The sequence below is a fragment of the Megalobrama amblycephala genome, linkage group LG4 (genome assembly GCF_018812025.1).
Source record: "Megalobrama amblycephala isolate DHTTF-2021 linkage group LG4, ASM1881202v1, whole genome shotgun sequence".
In the NCBI taxonomy this organism is placed as follows: Eukaryota; Metazoa; Chordata; class Actinopteri; order Cypriniformes; family Xenocyprididae; genus Megalobrama; species Megalobrama amblycephala.
The window spans coordinates 18664229-18685409 of NC_063047.1; the positions used below are offsets into that span (position 1 = coordinate 18664229).

Below are 21181 nucleotides of genomic sequence, written 5' to 3' on the forward strand. Positions count from 1 at the left end.
TGGTGAGAGTGACATTTATTGAGGTCGAGTCGTTACAAACAAGATTAATCTGACCAGAAAACCTAATGAGCTCCAGTTGCCTTCACAATACAACACGGAATGGGTCTATATCGCAAACACGACAGTGCAGCACAAGATTTATCATATTACTTGCTCCACAAATACTCAGAACAAACACCCTGTCAACCTGAATGCATGTCTTGCATTTGATTTGGAATGAGATGTAAAATAATACTTTTTTTTTTGCTTTGCTCACTGTTGTTTTTTTCCTCATTTACACTGTTTCAGCTAAATTTCAGTGCATTACTGTTTCTGTGTTCCCTGTAGTGAACTGTATTACACCTGACACACAAGGACACAGTCCTTTATGGACAACAAAAGAGAAACAACTACAAAAAAATGGGGACAGTTTAGTCTTAAAATGATGCAAAGGGGTCATATCATACTTTTTTTCCCCTTGATGACCACATATAATGCTAATAAAGTTTATTGGTTTATTTTTTTTGCATCAAAACCAAAGTTGTCTTTGCCTGAAAATTTTCAACCTGTTCTGAGCAAACAAAAAATTAATTTTTTAAAGTCATGTGATAACATATTAATCAGTTGGACATCAGAAATATTTAGGCCTAAATTTAAGACGTGTATTTGAATTTTCCATCTATTAAAATTTCCATCTATTTGGACTAGAGTTTTAACATAAACAAACTGTTAAACTGTATATTTGTCAGGTCAAACGGGTAAGATTTCTGTAATAGTACCAATAAATGAAATGTAATCATACATGTAATCAAATGAAATCATAACCAGGTTTACATATTTATCATAAATAAAACCAATTTGATTCAATCTCATACATTTTAACTAACTGAATATTGCTAGCCATATTTTATCCGTTCATACTTTTAACTAAATAAATTTAATTGTTTTCATAATGAACAGGTTTATGCAAATTCTAATCAATTTGAATAAATGCATTTTGAAAATACATTTTTTTAATATAATCAAATAGATGCAAATAGTTAAACTACACCATAGTTTGTTTTCTGAGTGCAGTAATCTTATCACTTTCATTTACGTATGACTGAAAAATACGCATTGCATTAATAACAGTTTAACAGTTTTTTATGTTGTGTAATCCAAATGGATATAAACTTTATATGTAATACATTTAGTGAGGAGGAGTTGTTTTTGTAGCGTTGTTTCAATAAATGCTCTTCTTGGGAAGAAAATTTTGATTTCTGAAATGTACGTTATCCTTAAAACAGTATACTGTCATAATACATCAGGCTCTTTTATCTGAAAAGCTTCGATTCCTCATGATATGACCCCTTTAAATATGTGGAGACACACAGAGACAGACAGACAGACTGGTTTGCGGCAGGACAGACAGACAGTGGCAGAAGAGGCAGTTGCCCATCACAAGAGGAGAAGAGAGGCGTGATTGGGCTACAGTGCTAGCGGCAGCGGTCTCAGCCAATCAGTGAGCTGCCAGATGTCACATGTCACAGCGTGCTGGTGGAGGAGGATGCCAGCCGTTTTCCTATGTATATTCTGAGAAAGACAGAAAAAAAAAGAGACAAGACAGAGAGAGAGATAATCTGTCATCGTCTGTCTGGTGGCATCTATGATGTCGAAAATTCAATTTGTTCAGCTCAATACATTTTAGAGAGTCTGAGCACAAACATTTTTATTCGTATCTGATTTATTGCAAACACAGACATGCGGGACTCGGGGGCTGCGACAGGACCCCGGCCTTGGGACACGCTCACAACGTCATGAGCCAATCATATTCAGATTACATTTGATCTACAGTCATTTTTTCAAAGCACAGCGGCAGAGAAGCCTCATCTATGTGGTGTGCACTAATGGTCAAAATTCAGAGATCAGTATATTAATAGTTTTATTCAGCAAGGACACATTAAAATCATCAAAACTCACAGACTTGCAGTACGTCACATTATCAGCATGTCATTCACTGCATTTTCAGGAGCAACTCCTGTATTTCATTCACATGCACGACGATAATTTTGCAGATTCACTCTTGCATTTAAATGCATAAACACTCCCAATCAGAAACACATAAAAACAGATTGCTGTCACTTATGGATGGCAAAATGCAGAGTCAAGTGTTTGAGAACTATGTGTACTAGGGATGCACGATATATCGGCCACCATATCGGTATCGGATGACATGTTCATGTTCATTTTAAATGTTATCTTTATCGGCCCGATAAGAAAATTTGGCCGATATACAGTACAGTCCAAAAGTTTGGAACCACTAAGATTTTTAATGTCTTTAAAAGAAGTTTCGTCTGCTCACCAAGGCTACATTTATTTAATTAAAAATACAGTAAAAACAGTAATATTGTGAAATATTATTACAATTTAAAATAACTGTGTACTATTTAAATATATTTGACAAAGTAATTTATTCCTGTGAAGCAAAGCTGAATTTTCAGCATCGTTACTCCAGTCTTCAGTGTCACATGATCCTTCAGAAATCATTCTAATATGCTGATTTGCTGCTCAATAAACATTTATGATTATTTTCAATGTTGAAAACAGTTGTGTACTTTTTTTTTTTCAGGATTCCTTGATGAATAGAAAGTTCAAAAGAACAGCATTTATCTGAAATACAAAGCTTCTGTAGCATTATACACTACCGTTCAAAAGTTTGGGGTCAGAAAGAATTTATATTTTTATTTTTTTGAAAAGAAATTAAAGAAATAAATACTTTTATTCAGCAAGGATGCATTAAATCAATCAAAAGTGGCAGTGAAGACATTTAGTGTGTTACAAAAGATTAGATTTCAGATAAACACTGTTCTTTTGAACTTTCTATTCATCAAATAATCCTGAAAAAAAATATTGTACACAAATATTTTGTACAATTGTACACATTAAATGTTTCTTGAGCAGCAGATCAGCATATTAGAATGATTTCTGAAGGATCATGTGACACTGAAGACTGGAGTAATGATGCTGAAAATTCAGCTTTGCATCACAGGAATAAATTACTTTGTGAAATATATTCAAATAGAAAACAGTTATTTTAAATTGTAATAATATTTCACAATATTACTGTTTTTTACTGTATTTTTAATTAAATAAATGTAGCCTTGGTGAGCAGATGAAACTTCTTTTAAAAAAATTAAAAATCTTAGTGGTTCCAAACTTTTGGACTGTACTGTATTAAAGCCAATAAGACACTTCAGATGCACACTGTTTGCCATGATGGTTTTGAATTGCTTGAAATATGATTGAAATCACTTCAAAAAGGAAAATACAGTTAATTACAATGTACAGCGCAAGTCTGTCATATAGACTACATAATATTATGAGAACATTATAATTGTGTGTTTGGGACATGACTTTTAATGGTGAGACTTTTGTTATTGTAATCAAGCTCTCAAAAATTATATAAAAATTTTGATTTAGATTAATTGGCCAATATATCAGTTATCGGCTTTCAAATATAAAGAATTATCAGCCAAAATTTTCATATCGGTGCATCCATAATGTGTACAATAGTGTTTATATATTTAATTTTCAATGCAAATAAGGCGTATGATGGGTTTGAAAATGGCATGTTTAAAGACTCCTTCCTAATCAATCATCTTTTGCATTAAAATCAGTGGTACAGCCATAGACTTCAGTGGGGTTGTATGGGATGACCATCCACAGAATCCTTGCTTTTATTTATGCAGATAATAAACAGTGCTTTAAAGGTGCCATCGAACGTTTTTTTACAAGATGTAATATAAGTCTAAGGTGTCTCCTGAATGTGTCTGTGAAGTTTCAGCTCAAAATACCCCATAGATTTTTTTAAATTAATTTTTTTAACTGCCTATTTTGACCCATAATTACATATGCATCGATTAAGCGCGCGGCCCCTTTAAATCTCCCGCTCCCCGCCCCCGCGAGCTCTCGACAGCCTTAAACAGCATAAACAAAGTTCACACAGCTAATATAACCATCAAAATGGATCTTTACAAAGTGTTCGTCATGCAGCATGTCTAATCGCGTAAGTATGGTATTTATTTGGATGTTTACATTTGATTCTGAATGAGTTTGAGGCTGTGCTTCGTGGCTAAAGCTAACATTACACACTGTTGGAGAGATTTATAAAGAATGAAGATGTGTTTATGCATTATACAGACTGCAAGTGTTTAAAAATGAAAATAGCGACGGCTCTTGTCTCTGTGAATACAGTAATAAACGATGGTAACTTTAACCACATTTAACAGTACATTAGAAACATGTTAACGAAACATTTAGAAAGACAATTTACAAATATCACTAAAAATATCAAGTAATCATGGATCATGTCAGTTATTATTGCTCCATCTGCCATTTTTCGCTATTGTTCTTGCTTGCTTACCTAGTCTGATGATTCAGCTGTGCACAGATCCAGACGTTAATACTGTCTGCCCTTGTGTAATGCCTTGAACATGGGCTGGCATATGCAAATATTGGGGGCGTACATATTAATGATCCCGACTGTTACGTAACAGATGGTGTTATGTTGAGATTCGCCTGTTCTTCGGAGGTCTTTTAAACAAATGAGATTTACATAAGAAGGAGGAAACAATGGAGTTTGAGACTCAACGTATGTAATTTCCATGTACTGAACTCTTGTTATTCAACTATGCCGAGGTAAATTCAATTTTCAATTCGATGGCACCTTTAATTCTGTTAAATATTGAAATGCACAAAGGGAAATACATATGGACTATTTGTACATAGATACATCTCATTGCCGGAGTTTTAATGAAATATGATCGCACTTGCTTCCTGTGCACTCTGCGCAATGATATTAAAATAAAAATATTAGAAGTTATAGTGAGAAATATGATATGAGAAAGTGGCTCACCCCAGACCCAGCGTCAGAGCGTGTGAGGCGAGCAGAGAGGGTAGGAGGATGAGGAGCACGTCTGAGGAAAACAAACCCCTCTTCATCACCTCAGTCTTCCTCACGCTCAGAGAGCCGGACTGCTTTGGGTGATGAAACACAAACTCCCTAAAGAGAGAGAGAGAGAGATCAGGGTCATTCAGCAATATAATCTAGATATTTATACATGGATTTGGGACACTGAAGATGTGAGAATATAAATATATTCCATTTTTGTTTATTTGTATAATGCTGTTCACAATACATATTGTTTCAATTTAGCTTTACAGGAAATACATTCACTATTAGAGTATAAAAGTCTAAGAAAATTAGAAGTCAGTGCAGACTATTTAGCATTTTTGTGATGCAATACAAAATTTCTCATGATTAGGGTTGCAAAGGGGTGGAAAGTTTCCGGTAAATTTCTGGAAACTTTCCACGGGAACTTAATCTGGGGAATTTTGGAAATATTCCAATTTGGAAACTTAACAGGAATTTATGGGAATTAATTAGAAATTTTGGGAAATTTATATAAATGTATAATATTTATATAAAATGTATCATATATAAACATAAATATAAACATTTTGTTTGGTCATGACATGAAATTTCTTTTTCACATTCAATTCTAATTTAGAAAATATGTAAAATAAATATTTTTATTGCAGCAATTGTTATGTGTTTATTTCAGTGTCACATGATCCTTCAGAAATCATTCTAATATGCTGATTTGATACTCAGTTATTGTCAATGTTGGAAACAGTTGTGCTGCTTAATATTTTTGCTTTCTGTAATACTTTTTTCAGGATTTATTGATGAATAAAAAGTTTAAAAGAACAGCATTTATTGAAAAAAGAAATCTTTTCTAACAATATCACTTTAATATCACTTTTTTTTATCAATTTCACACATCCTTGCAGAATAAAAGTATTAAATTCTTTTAAAAAAAAAAAAGAAAAAGAAAAAATTACTGACCCCCAAATTTTGACAGGTAATGTATATTGTTACAAAATATTTCTATTTTAAATAAATGCTGTTCTTTACATTTTTATTCATCAAAGAATCCTGAAAAAAGTATCACATTTTATAAAAAATATTAAGCAGCACAACTGTTTCCAACATTGATAATTGAGTATCAAATTATAATATTAGAATAACTTCTGAAGGATCATGTGATACTGAAGACTGGAGTAATGATGCTGAAAATTCAGCTTTGCATCACAAAATAAATTATATTTTAATGTATATTAAAATAAAAAACATTATTTTAAATTGTAGTTATATTTCACAATATTACCGTTTTTTCTGTATTTTTGATCAAATGTGCATGTTATGGACTGGGGGAATGCACGGTGCATGCAGGGGGTGTGGCCTCAATAGCCCTGCAGTAAGTAGTGTGCTGTGTGAATGTCAGGGTAAAAATTCAACTGAAATTGGATTAAATCTGGTTGTTTTAACCAAAATTATGCTGCAAGATGTTTTTTTTTTAAGTAGCCCGTTATAGGCTAACCTGCAATTTTGCAAATTCCCTGTTTATTCCCATTAATTCCCGTTAATTCCCATATATTCCCGTTAATTCCCATGGAAAGTTTCCAGCTTTGAAAATTCCCGGAATTTTGCAACCCTACTCATGATAAATTACACAGTATTATCAGCATCATTTCAGTGAGAAGTTGATTTGAAAAAATGCACATGAATCTGCAAATGTCTCAGTATTTGGTGCATCTCTCTTTTGCTTTAATGACAGCAGCACCGGAGCAACATGAACAAAACCTGATGATCATGAGATAATTATTACTTTATAAACTGTAATCACTATAGCTTCTGGTAACATCTGCGGCAAATGACGTATGTAGTAGTAGGGGTTTTTTGTTTTGTTTTGTTTTTTTTGTGCACCATTCACTCCCATTATAAAGCTTGGAAGAGCCAGGATATTTTTTAATATATCTCTGATTGTGTTTGTCTGAAAGAAGGAAGTCATATACACCTAGGATGGCTTGAGGGGGAGTAAATCATGGGATCATTTTCATTTTGGGGTGAACTATCCCTTTAACAAGCATGCACCATGTGATCCCGAAGGTGTTTTAAGCTTAATGAAACAGATTAAACCAAATTCAGCATTGTAATCCCAGTTTAAATCTTGTCTATCCTCTCATATAAAGCTTGTTGCTATAATGCAGCACCTCATACCCATGTGGGAGAGCAGGAATACAAGAATATGCAAAGCCTCCTGATGATAAGAGGATCTAAACATCACAGATTGACATCACAGTTCAATGCAACCAAGATAAAACAACTCTCTGGTTGCAGGAAAGTGGAGCAGATAGTGTATTATAACATTTTTTTATGATTTTTTTTTTATTTATTTATTTTTTGAGTAGGGTTGCAATGACATCAATAAAATAAAAAAAAAAGGTTTTTGATGTGATGTTTTCATTTTAAATGACTACATCAGCTCTATTTCTAAAGACTGATTTCAAATCGCTTTCGAAACATTTGTGCAGTAAGACTTATATTTGCACAGTGCGAATATGCACCGTCATGAAAATTGACACAGCTTTTTGTGCTTTCTCAAAGGTTTTTGCTCTTAATAGCATCATGATATGGGTCTCTATTGCTGAAATCTGCAATCCTACATTATTAAATGTTGCAATCCAAAAGGTTTTTTGTGACAAGGTTTATCTGTAATGATATGTGCATTAAGAACTTTCTCCTCTAGAAAGCCAATTCATCCACTCATTAAACGCTACACAAGCGAGGCTCAGATTCGCTGACTCATGGTGTGGCGCGCAAGCTATTTTTGTGTGGCGACTAAATGATCCTCTCTGAGATTTAAGCAGAGGTATGTAGGGCTAACGGAGGTCAAGCGCTCTACTGCAAGAACTGGCAATCTGTGAAGCGCTCGGTTATTCTGAAAGGACACACCAGCACACAAGAACACCTCATTTATTTTCTTCCATAACAACATATTAACGTCTGTAATATGCATTATTTTTTCTAGGACTGTAAACTTGCATCATGTGCAAAAAAAGTGTAAGAACATCATTTTTTCATCTTTATTATTATCTATTCCAGGGATTTCTGGCTGTTTTTTTGTTTGTTTTTTGGTCTGATCTCAAATAAATGACATTAACTATCCTACTATATCTTTCTACCATTTAAATGTTTGTGGTCGGTAAGATTTTTTGAAAATGTTTTTGAAAGAAGTCTCTTTTGCTCACCAAGGCTGCATTTTATTTGATCAAAAATACAGTAATATTGTGAAATATTAATTTCTGTGATCAAATCTGAATTTTCAGCATCATGACTCCAGTCTTCAGTGTCACATGATCCTTCAGAAATCATTCTAATATGCTGATTTACTGCTCAAGAAACATTTCTTATTCGTATCAATGTTGAAAACAGTTGCTTCATATTTTGGTGGAAACTGTAATGCATTTTTGAGGATTCTTTGAAGTTCAAAAGAACAACATTTATTTGAAACAGAAATCTTTTGTAACATTATAAATGCCTTTACTGTCACTTTTGATCAATTTAATGCATCCTTGCTAAATAAAAGTATTCTTAGTAAAAAAAAAAAAAAAAAAAAAAGTAAATGTTATTAATGTAGATTTTAATGAATGCAATGTAATGTAATGCAAATAACACAAATAAAAAAAAAGATTAATGGTCTCATAAATAGGCTTTCTTGCAAAAAAGAAAAAAAATTGTCAAGAATTTTGGGGTGAAGTATGAATTTCAATTCATATTTGTATATAAAAGCAAAGAGTTTTCTGGAGTTTCATTGTTTAGTAGTCCCACAATCCCCCCTGCAGTTCCATCATATACCACAAACTCCTGCTGAAAATAACTCTATTCAAACCTGATACATTTATTAACTACCATCTATCAACCACCTATATCACTTTAGAAGGTGAACTGAAGAGACTAACATGATTTAAGAACGTAGATTCAAAGTATGAATTAAAGGTAAATCTTACTTGGGCGGAAGGTTTTCTGGCCGACTGGACCAATCCCACACCCATTCAGCACTCACTCGCCTGTCATTCTCATCCGACTGAAAGAGAAAGAGAGACAGAGACTGTGTGAGTATCATTTACATGCATTAAATCAGTGGTTCTCAACTGGTTTTGCTTCAGGAACCAGTTCATGTTACAGTGGACATCAAGTGGTGACCTGATACAGAAACAAAATTGTTTTGTCATTTGTCGGGTCAGATCACAGCGCACAATCACCAGGGTCACAAATTACCGGGGACTTGGGGCAAAAATGCCACCAAAATTAATAAAAATGCTTCCAAAAACCAAGATATGGTGCAAAAATGTCTCAGTATTAGTTCTTGTTTTTAGTATTTATTAGCAATATCACATTAGCAAACGTGCTGTTTTCCTGAATATCAGCACATTCGCAAATGATATTGATTTTACAGCAATTCAATAAACAAAAGTTAATAGGCTATTAGGTGACTTACAATTTAGACACAATATTGTCTGTTTTTCCTATATTTCGCCAATGAATATAGTTTCAAACAGTAGAGCCATTGCGCATCTCCAAGCAACACAGATTCAGTTTTACTACTGAATGAATCCGTGTTTTGAACAAATCGTTCTAATGAATGGCTCGATGACTTAGTAGGTCAGTTCTGCTTTGAACCTCAATGAATCAGCCATTTTCAATGAATCGTTTGACTGAACGATTCAATGACTAAATCATTAAGACAATGTTTAGCTGCCACCTAGTGGCGGCTTTAGTATCATTTTATTTTAGCTGAGGGACTGAGGGACAAAGATTGAATGTTGCTTTGGTATTCGGTTGTGATTGTAACAATAGTTCTGGTTAAAGAGATATGGCAGGAACACACCAAGCCGACACCGACAAACTAGTGGCGACGAAAGCAGACTGCGGGGTTGGCTCACGTCGGCATTGTCTGTGTCCAAAGTTGGCCTGACACACCAAACCAACGCTCGACATACGACGGCCAAGTAGCACGTCCGTTCTACGCCTGCGTAAGATGAAATGCCTTTCCGAACCAGCAGGTGGCAGTAGCTGAACAGCCAATCAGAATGATCAGATGGCCCGACGGCAATTCAACATGTCGAATTGGCCGAAAAAAAGCCGACGAGGACCAACTTCAGTCGACGGTGCGGAACACACTGAGAAAACTTAGTCGGCCGACGAACAAAAACTGCCCGACGGCCGACCGTCGGCTTGGTGTGTTCCTGCCTTTAGAATGCATTTATAGACTATTATTTATGGACTATGAGATAACATTGTAAATATAACAGAGATAAAGACTGCAGTCGCATTGCATTCAATGTTTGTGTGTAAATTGTTACAGCCATATAAATGAGACACATAAAGGGTCTCAATCTGTCATAATAAAAGTACTGTTATGACTGTTATCATCATAACTTCAGGTAACTTCTGGTTGTAACTATAAAAAGAACTCAATTTACTGGCAATGTTGTCGTGTGAGCTGACATAGACTGAACATGTTACCTGTATAGTAACACAATCTGTGCTGCTGCTGCCCTCACTGGCTGGTTTGGGAGATCCAGATGTTCTCGGGGTCACGACCTGCGGAGGACTGACATCAGAGAGGAAACTTGTTTTACAGCATGCCGACTGTTTTTTGTAGCTGTTGTTTGTTACAAAATGATTAATGGAGACTGGATGCTTTGGAATTCCACCCCTTCACACATACACACTCAGATCTTTTGAATGTTCATGAGACTTCTCAGTTGTGTTTCTCAGTTAAGTATCAACATAACTTCTCAGATGTTTCACCAGAGATGTCTTAAGCCCTATTTGCACGGGATTAGTATCATCTGGGGACCTCTAGTCGCTTGTAATAATTGCAGAGGTTGTCTGTGATCTCAATTCTGTGCGAACTGGCCATGTCTGTAATTTGTAAAGTAAAAATTCCCCACAAATGACCTACCATATTTTGCCGAACACTGAGGTCCTGTGATAATATTAGTCCTGTGTGAATCGGCATCTCTGTGATTTGGCAGGGTCATATAAAATTTTTCAAAGTTTTTGTTTTTGTGCACCTTTTTATCCATCTTTCGAAAAGAATGAAGAAACAACCAAAAACGTTGTATTCTGCTGCCAGGCCAGTAGATGGCGATGTCACTTTGTAAATAAACTACGCGCCTATAGACTGAACACGTAATACACATGCGCATGACCTCATCGTTATCACAAATTTGCGTTTTGTGGTTTACATGGACATGGTATAATAGTATTGTTTTCAAAAACGTGCACTTTTAAAGTCGTTTCCAAACATTTGCGTTTTCAGGCCCCCAAAACACTGTTGTCGTGTAAATAACCGGCCAAACTGCATAAAAAGTATGTAATCACTCATCAATCACTAAACATGTTGAAAACTGATTGAAATAAAACACTGCAAGCCCAACACTTTACTAAAATCACTACAAACATGTTTGCAATGATGCATTTCAATATGTATCATGTGCAAAACAGCAATGATTTGAGTGTCAAGCTAGTCAGTGTAAGGTGTATGTAAACATACTGCTTGAAAAAATAAAGAGATCTCAAGGCAGATTCATTTACTTCCAAGTGAACTCTCAATATTCATAATTCCCAAAGAAAAGCTTAAATAGGCCTTTCAGGTACACACCTTTCTGTTTGACTACTCCTCTCACACTCCAGCTGAGCTTCCAGCAGAATCCTCTCCAGCTCCCCCTGCAGGAAGGAGGCTGTGGTGCCCTGTGCTCCTACTTCTCCTTCTGTTTGACTTGCAGATGCCACCAGACCCTCCAGCTCCACCCAAGAACCTGACGGACAAATGAACCACATGGACTTCAGGATACTTTTAGATCAATAAAATGGATTCAGTCAGGATCTATCTATCTATCTATCTATCTATCTATCTATCTATCTATCTATCTATCTATCTATCTATCTATCTATCTATCTATCTATCGTTCCATCGTTCTATCATCTATTTTTTGTTTTATCTATCTATCTATCTATCTATCTATCTATCTATCTATCTATCTATCTATCTATCTATCTATCTATCTATCTATCTATCATTCTGTCTATTATCTATTTTTTGTTTTATCTATCTATCCATCTATCTATCTATCTATCTATCTATCATTCTGTCTATTATCTATTTTTTGTTTTATCTATCTATCCATCTATCTATCATTCTATCGTTCTATCATCTATTTTTTGTTTTATCTATCTATCTATCTATCTATCATTCTGTCTATTATCTATTTTTTGTTTTATCTATCTATCGTTCTATCATTCTATCTATCTATTATCTATTTTTTGTTTTATCTATCTATCTATCTATCTATCTATCTATCTATCTATCATTCTGTCTATTATCTATTTTTTGTTTTATCTATCTATCTATCTATCTATCTTTCTATCATTCTGTCTATTATCTATTTTTTGTTTTATCTATCTATCTATCCATCTATCTATCTATCTATCATTCTGTCTATTATCTATTTTTTGTTTTATCTATCTATCTATCCATCTATCTATCATTCTATCGTTCTATCATCTATTTTTTGTTTTATCTATCTATCTATCTATCTATCTATCTATCTATCTATCTATCTATCATCTGTCTATTATCTATTTTTTGTTTTATCTATCTATCGTTCTATCATTCTATCTATCATCTATTTTTTGTTTTATCTATCTATCTATCTATCTATCTATCTATCATTCTGTCTATTATCTATTTTTTGTTTTATCTATCTATCTATCTATCTATCTATCTATCTATCTATCTATCTATCATTCTGTCTATTATCTATTTTTTGTTTTATCTATCTATCTATCTATCTATCTATCTATCTATCTATCTATCGTTCTATCGTTCTATCATCTATTTTTTGTTTTATCTATCTATCTATCTATCTATCTATCTATCTATCTATCTATCTATCTATCTATCTATCATCTATTTTTGTTTTATCTATCTATCTATCTATCTATCTATCTATCTATCTATCTATCTATCTATCTATCTATCATTCTGTCTATTATCTATCTATCTATCATCTATCTATCTATCTATCTATCTATCTATCATTCTATCTATCTATCTATCTATCATCTATTTTTTGTTTTATCTATCTATCTATCTATCTATCTATCTATCATTCTGTCTATTATCTATTTTTTTGTTTTATCTATCTATCTATCTATCTATCTATCTATCTATCTATCTATCTATCTATCTATCATTCTATCATTCTGCCTATCTATCTATCATCTATTTTTTGTTTTATCTATCTATCTATCTATCTATCTATCATTCTGTCTATTATCTATTTTTGTTCTATCTATCTATCTATCTATCTATCTATCTATCTATCTATCATTCTATCATTCTGCCTATCTATCTATCTATCATCTATTTTTTGTTTTATCTATCTATCTATCTATCATTCTGTCTATTATCTATTTTTGTTCTATCTATCTATCTATCATTCTGTCTATTATCTATCTATCTCTCTATCTATCTATCATCTATTTTTTGTTTTATCTATCTATCTATCTATCGTTCTATCGTTCTATTGTTCTATCATTCTGCCTATCATCTATCCAATTTTCATTTTATCTATCTATCTATCTATCTATCTATCTATCTATCTATCTATCTATCTATCTATCATTCTGTCTATTCTCTATTTTTTGTTTTATCATTCTATCTACAGTATCTATCATTCTATCATCTATCTAATTTTCATTTTATCTATCTATCATCTATCTATTTTTTGTTTTATCATTCTATCTTTCTATTTTTTATTATCTATCTATCTATCTATCTATTTTTGTTTTATCATTCTATCTATCATTTTATTTATTGTTCTATCATTCTCTCTATCTATCATCTATCTATTTTTCACTTTATCATTCTATCGTTTTATCATTGTCTATCTATCATCTATTTTTTGTATTATCATTCTATCTATCTATCTATCTATCTATCTATCTATCTATCTATCTATCTATCTATCTATCTATCTATCTATCTATCTATCTATCTATCTGTCTGCCTGTCTCTGTCTGTCTATCATTTTATTGTTCTATCTCTGATTGTTGACATGAACACAAGAGATTGCTTACATAAGCATTTTATTTCTGTCAGAGATTAGCCAGTCACCTCTCTCTCTCTCTCTCTCTCTCTCTCTCTCTGAGCGGAAGTTGAATGAGTGGATGCGAGACTGGGAGCGTGGTTTTGCGTGAGTGTTTTTTCCTCTCTTTTTCTCTCTTTTTTCTTATGTTTTTTTTTTTTTTTTTTTTTTTTTTTTTTTTTTTTTTTTTTTTTAGGTTTATTTAAGAGTTTTGTTTATTGTTAGTGGTATAGTTTAAGTGGTTTAGTGGTTTGGTGGTAGTGACAGTCCGTGTAACCGGGAATCATGCCGGTTCGCGGAGTTGGCAGTGTGGGTCTGGAAATGCTCACACGCCGACATGCTTTTAAACTTTGTCCGACTATAGACTGTTCTGTAGAAGATTGCGCTTTGGCAGTCGGGGGGATTGTTGGTTATGACAGCGTTAAATCCGCGTCTAGAATGAACAATGGTGTTGTGATTTTTGTGGATAGTTTTGATAAAGTTGCAACAATTGTTGAACAAGGCGTAGCAATTAAAGATGTCCTCGTTCAAGCGGTGCCGCTTGTTAATCCGGCAAAAAAGATCGTTTTGTCGCAAGTCCCTCCGTTCATTAGTAATGAGATGTTAGAAAGAGAACTTTCACGACATGGACAACTAATGTCGCCGATTAGATCGATTTCTCTCGGCTGTAAATCTCCACAATTGAGACATGTTGTTTCTTTTAGAAGGCAAGTCTTTATGATCTTAAAAAACAACAATGAAGAATTAAACTTAGTGTTTAAATTCAGAGTGGATGATTATGACTACAACGTTTATGTATCCTCAGAAAAAATGAAATGTTTTGGATGTGGAGTGGAGGGCCATCTCATTCGTTCTTGCCCAGAAAAAACTGCTGCTGAGATTAATATTGAAACTGTAGAACAGGGTGAGTCAAATAAATCTCAGAAACAAAAGAAAAATGGATCAAATGAACCTCAGGGACAGAAATCGGACAAAACAGTCAAATCTCAAGAGAAAAAACAAAATGAGTTAAATGAATCTCAGGGTCAAAAACAGAGCGAATCAAATGAAACTCGGGGACATGAATTGGATGATTCAAATAAATCTCAAAGACAAAAGCTGTATGAACTAAATGATTCTCAGGGACAAAATCAGTTTGAATTAAGTGAGTCACAAGAACAAAAACAGTTTGAACTAAATGAATCTCAGAGACAAAAGCAAAATGGATTAAATGAATGTCAAGGACAAAAACAGAATGAATCAGACAGATTAAAATTGAAACAATCACACAGATTTCAAAGGCCAGATTCAGTTGTTCGAGAGAACTCTGTTGAGAACAGTCAACACTGTGATATTGATTTGGAAGAAGAGGCCAGTAGTAATTTGCAGAAGGAAGTGGAGGAAGTAGGAGGTTCTTTGGATGAAGAAAATGAGATGGTTGTGGATGACAACTCTAATGATAAGAAAAGAAAAATTGGAGATGTTTATCAACTTCCTGATAAAATGAAAAATGTTCCTCTGCGTGATTGTTCTCAGACTTTTGACAGTGATGTTGAGGTGGACTCTGATGTTGATTCTTTAGCTTCTTCACAGTCCTTGCCCCTGAAATTTAGTGGCTACTCTATGTTGAGTATCAAGAAGTTTCTTAAGAGTACTAAAGGAGCCAGGAATGTGAAAATTGAGAATGTGTTTCCTGATTTACAACTTTTCATTGATTCAGTTAAGACCTTTCAAAAAAGCTCTGAAAGCGCAGGAGAGAAAGTTTTCACTGACCAAGAGATTTATCGCTTAAAAAAACTTGTTTTGAAAGCCAAAAGACAATTAGAAGATGGTGAATATGTTTAGTAAATCTTCTAATTTGTTTTTTTTCTGTTTTTCTTTTGTTTTCTTTTGTTTTATGAGTGAGTTAAAAATAGGCAGTCTAAACTTAAATGGAGCCAGAGATGAAAGAAAAAGAGCTTCATTTTTTAGACTGTGCTCCCTTAAAAAATTGGACGTTATCTTTGTACAAGAGACTCATAGTACTGCTGATAACGAAGTTGACTGGAAGAGAGAATGGGAGGGTGATGTTTTTTTAAGTCACAAAACAAGTAATAGTTGTGGAGTGGGTGTTCTTTTTTCTAAAAGTTTTAATCCTCAATCTGTTGAATGTGAAGAAGTTATTAAAGGTCGTTTGTTAAAAGTTAGAGTAATATATGAAAATGTGCAATTTGTATTTATCACTGTATATGCTCCAGCTGTTGGTTTAGAGAGATTGACTTTTTTGGAGGCTGTGAATGATGTTATTAGAGATTGTAATGATAAAGATTTTTTATTTATAGGTGGAGACTGGAATTGCACTGAAAATAGACTTGATAGAAATCATGTAGAGCCTCATCCTGCTTCTCGCACTCGTTTGATTCAATTATTAGAGACCCATGAGTTATTTGATGTGTGGAGAAGGTTACATGGTAATCAGAGACAATATACCTGGACTCATTGTAAAGATAATTTATTGTCCATGGCCAGACTTGATCGTTTTTATTGTTTTAAATATCATTTTAATGTTGTTAAAAACTGCTTTATTAGCCCTGTTGGGTTTTCTGATCACTCACTTGTTGTGATTTGTGTCTTTTTGAAATGTGTAAAGCCTAGTAGTGCATATTGGCACTTTAATACAGCTTTACTAGAAGATAAAAATTTTAAAGACATTTTTGTATCTTTTTGGAAAAATCATCAAAATACAAAAAATGATTTTATGTCTTTACAACAGTGGTGGGACTTCGGAAAAGTTAAAGTAAAGCAGTTGTGTCAACAATATCATTGCAATGTTACCAAAGTTTTGATGAAGTCTGTAAAAGACTTGGAATCTGAAATGGAAGAACTCCAGGGTTTAGCTGAAGCTACAAAAGATCAACGCTATTTGGAAGCTCTTGAAGTTAAAAAATCTGTGTTGACTAATTTGCTTGGGGTTTCAGCACAAGGGGCTCTGATTAGGTCCCGTTTTAAAAATGTAGTGGAAATGGATGTTCCATCACACTTTTTTTTTGGATTGGAGCGAAAAAATGGTCAAAAAAGATTGATTCATAGTATAAAGTCTGACTCAGGACATGTGTTGTCTGATCATGCTGATATTCGTAAACATGCTGTTAACTTTTACAGAAATTTGTATAAATGTGAGCACCAAGAAGAGCAGGTAATAGCCCAAAGTTTTTATACTGGTCTTCCCCAGGTTAAACAAGAGAGTAATGCAGTGTTGGAAGCAGATATTTCCCTGGGTGAACTGTATGCAGCTTTGCAAAGCATGCAGAGCAGAAAATCTCCTGGGTTAGATGGCCTGCCTGTTGATTTTTACCAATTTTTTTGGTCTGTAATTGGAGAAGATCTTTTGGCAGTGCTGAATGATAGCATAACCAGTGAACGTTTGCCTTTAAGTTGCAGAAGGGCAGTTCTTACCCTTCTGCCTAAAAAGGGTGACCTGCAGCTCATAAAAAACTGGAGACCCGTGTCCCTGCTTTGTACTGATTATAAGCTCCTTTCCAAAGTATTGGCAAGTAGACTTAGTAAAGTGATGGAACAAGTTATTTATCCTGATCAGACCTATTGTGTTCCTGGTAGGCTGATTTCTGATAATATTGTTCTCATTCGAGACTTGTTAGAAATCTCTAAGCTTTTTGGTCTCAAAATGGGAATTGTTTCTATTGATCAGGAAAAAGCTTTCGATCGTGTTGAACATAAATATTTATGGCAAACAATGATTGCTTTTGGTTTTACTCCTGGTTTTATCAATAAAATCAAGACTTTGTATTGTGATGTTCAGAGTGTTTTGAAAATCAATGGTGTTTTGAGCGCTCCTTTTCAGGTCCAACGTGGAATTAGACAGGGCTGTGCCCTGTCTGGAATGTTATATTCTCTGGCTTTTGAACCTTTATTACATAAACTTAGAACTGTTTTACAAGGTGTGATTTTACCAGGGTGCAGTGTACCTTTAAAGTTGTCTGCGTATGCAGATGACTTAGTTTTGATAGTTGATAATCAGCAAGACATTGACATGTTAACAAATGTTATAGATCAGTATGGTATAATTTCTTCAGCCAGAGTAAATTGGAGTAAAAGTGAAGCTCTCAGCATAGGGGGATTGTTTGAAAAAGATTTTAAATTGCCTGTAGGATTGAATTGGAAGGCAGATGGGGGTTTAAAATACCTAGGTGTGTTTTTGGGTGATGAACCTTTTGTCCTTAAAAATTGGGATAATGTTCTTGAGAGAATTAAAGGTCGTATTGCTAAATGGAAGTGGATTCTACCAAAAATGTCTTATAGAGGCAGAGTTCTTGTTATTAACAATCTTATTTTATCCACTTTATGGCATCGCCTTTTATGTGTTGATCCTCCTTCAGATTTGCTGTCAAAGATTCAGGCACTTATTGTTGATTTCTTTTGGGACCGCTTACATTGGATTCCCCAAAGTGTATTATTTTTACCAAAAGATGAAGGAGGACAAGGCTTAATCCATTTGAACAGTAGAGGGGCAACTTTTCGTTTCCAGTTTGTGCAGAGGTTTCTGTGTGGTCCAACAGACTTGGTGTGGAGACCACTGGCTTGTACCATTTTGAACCGATTAGGTGGTCTTGGTCTGGACAGAACATTGTTTCTGATGGATTTAAAACAACTCAACACTAGTGGACTACCAAGTTTTTATCGTGGACTGTTCAAAGTCTGGAATTTGTTTAAAGTGGAGAGGGCAGAACATCATAGTTCACTGTATTGGCTTCTTCAAGAGCCAGTCGTGTATGGAACACGGTTGAGTGCAACCTGGCAAATAAGTCCCAGTTTTCTCAGACAGTTCTGTACGACTAATGTAGTGACTTTGGGACATATAATTAAGTTTACAGGTGCAAACATGGACAATGCTCTTCTCCTTGCCTCTCATTTAAAGGTTCACTCTGTTCGTATAATTTCCTTGTTGCTTAAAAAATGGAAAGAAGTTTTAACAGATTCTGAACTTACATTGTTGCAATCTTATTGTGATGGATTTGTTCAACCAAGTGTTGATGATATTTTTCCTGTGCTGAAGGTTCTCCCAGATTTTAAGGACTGTACAGGTTTTTTTTTAGAAACTAATAATGCTTGTGTATCTGTGCATGATGCTGATAAGAAATTATTATACAGATTGATTGTTAAAATTTTGAATAAAGATAAATTAAATGGTAAAATTGATACTCCATGGAGAGCTCACTTAGGTTTGAATGATGGTGTTGGACCTGAATGGAGGGCGTTGTATAAACCACCATTGTTGAAGAAAGTTGTTGATTTGCAATGGAGGGTTTTACATACAGCCGTGGCTGTTAATGCTTTTATTTCTGTTTTGAACTCTGATATTAATCATGACTGTCCTTTTTGTACTCTTCGTGAGACAGTTTTTCACTGTTTTATGGATTGTTGTCGTCTTTTGCCACTGTTTTCTATGTTGGAAGATCTTTTTAAATTGTTTGGTCTAGCTTTTTCTAGACAATTGTTTATTTTGGGTTATAGGTATTCCCAAAAAAAGAGGGAGCAGTGTCAACTCTTTAATTTTATTTTGGGAAGAGCAAAGATGGCTGTATATATGAGTAGACGAAATAAGATAGAAGGTTCTGCAGATGATGATGCTGTTTTTGTTTTTGTCAAAATGTTGAAGGCTCGCTTAAAAATAGATTTTAATTACTACAGTTTGATGAATGATTTGGAAAAGTTTTCCAATATATGGTGTTATAAAGATGTGCTCTGCTCTGTTGTAGAGAATAATTTAATTTTCAAGAGTGTGTTGATTTAATGTGATTTTAATTATTTGATGTTTGTTGTTTTTTTATAACTGTTCTAATAAAGTTTGTGTAAAATCTCAATCTCTCTCTCTCTCTCTCTCTCTCTCTCTCTCTCTCTCTCCATCTCTTCCTTCCTTCTAATCCTGACCTTCGTCATCTTTCCTCATGTGTCAAGCATCTTCTCTTTCCGCATTTCCTGCTCATTTTGTGGTTATTTTCCAGACACAGGAGTTTTGCAGTGGAGGGAGGAGAGACTGTGCCATTGCCCCAGATTCCTCAGCATGTGGAATTGTGACATAACCACAGACGAGGGCCGTGTGTTACGTGTGCCAAGCCTAATATCAAGCTGTGAGTGTGTGCATGAATGAGGGAATGCGCATGTATTTGTGTGTTTTATGAATGATAATGTATTCCCTGAGAGGGATTCGGTTTTATGAAGAACTTGTGTTCTGCAAACACTATTGTTCTCACATTTTCCCCTGCGGACAGTTTAAGCCACTGATCAAATTATGAGTTGTTAACCCTCTTCACAGTAATTGGCTTAGAACAGGCGAGTCATGGAATCTATTTACATAACAATACAGACAAAACAATGGCACAGCAAAATAAAAACACACAGATAGTCTAAGGTTATATATGTGCATTGTAACACCATCCTTAGTAGCCACACACTTTGAACAAAAATAAAATAGAAATTCATAGTAAGTTAGATATACTTTAAATTAATTGTAATTTCATCGCGGTTATTTTTTTTTTATAATTAAGTTTAAAATGTCTTTTAAATCGTATTCGAATGCATTCATTCGAATGTTATTTTTTTCTATTAAAATTATAATAATTGTGTAATTTATTTGTAAATAATGTATGTATAATTATATACTATGTGTATGAAATCAAATTATAGCAACATAATTTAAATATTTAAATATCTATATAACATATATAGCCTATATGTCGAAGGTTATACATATCACATATCTCTGTATCGCAGGTTATAACAATGAAGCAGTGTTATGGAAACATTGTCTTACCGTGCAAAGCATCGTCCGGTGTTTGAGATCCTGACAGAGCCATGATGGGACAGAGTTCAGGAGGAGATGCACTGACTTCAGCTCCTGGCGACTTTTTTGTCCGTGTTTAACAGTCCTCTGCGTTTGTTGACAACACTTTTGTGGGTGTGTTTGAGTGGCTAATGCTCGCTGATCTCCTTTTCTTAGAAGACATTAACTTTATTTCCTCCAGGGGGCGCTCAGTGGCTCATACAACCGACACCTCCATTGAATTTCATTCAGATCACACGGCTATTTATTTATTTAAGTATTTATATTGCATAAAAATGGGAATACGCTAAATAATGAATATAAATTTAGCCATACAGAGAGGCCTAATTTAAATGTGAC

The 21181-nt window shown here is 34.2% G+C and overlaps 1 protein-coding gene across 1 annotated transcript; it reads right to left on the reverse strand.

Annotated features, from left to right (window-relative positions):
• On the reverse strand, positions 1 to 21181 carry zgc:73226 (uncharacterized protein LOC402792 homolog). Its single transcript, XM_048188046.1, has 6 exons — positions 20813 to 21181; positions 11535 to 11691; positions 10391 to 10478; positions 8872 to 8948; positions 4874 to 5020; positions 1 to 1551 (listed from the first exon to the last, which is right to left on the reverse strand). The coding sequence occupies exons 1-6, from the start codon at positions 20853 to 20855 to the stop codon at positions 1503 to 1505; spliced, it is 561 nt and encodes a 186-aa protein (XP_048044003.1). The 5' UTR covers positions 20856 to 21181; the 3' UTR covers positions 1 to 1502.

What these genes read in the sequence shown, in the direction of transcription:
- zgc:73226 (XM_048188046.1), bottom strand. Translation starts at nt 20,855, where the DNA reads ATGGCTCTGTCAGGATCTCAAACACCGGACGATGCTTTGCACG. An exon ending in CAGATTGTGTTACTATACAG is followed by an intron (nt 8,949 to 10,390) that starts GTAACATGTTCA and finishes TTTCTCTTTCAG; the next exon opens with TCGGATGAGAATGACAGGCG. An exon ending in GCTCTGACGCTGGGTCTGGG is followed by an intron (nt 1,552 to 4,873) that starts GTGAGCCACTTT and finishes TGTCTTTCTCAG; the next exon opens with AATATACATAGGAAAACGGC.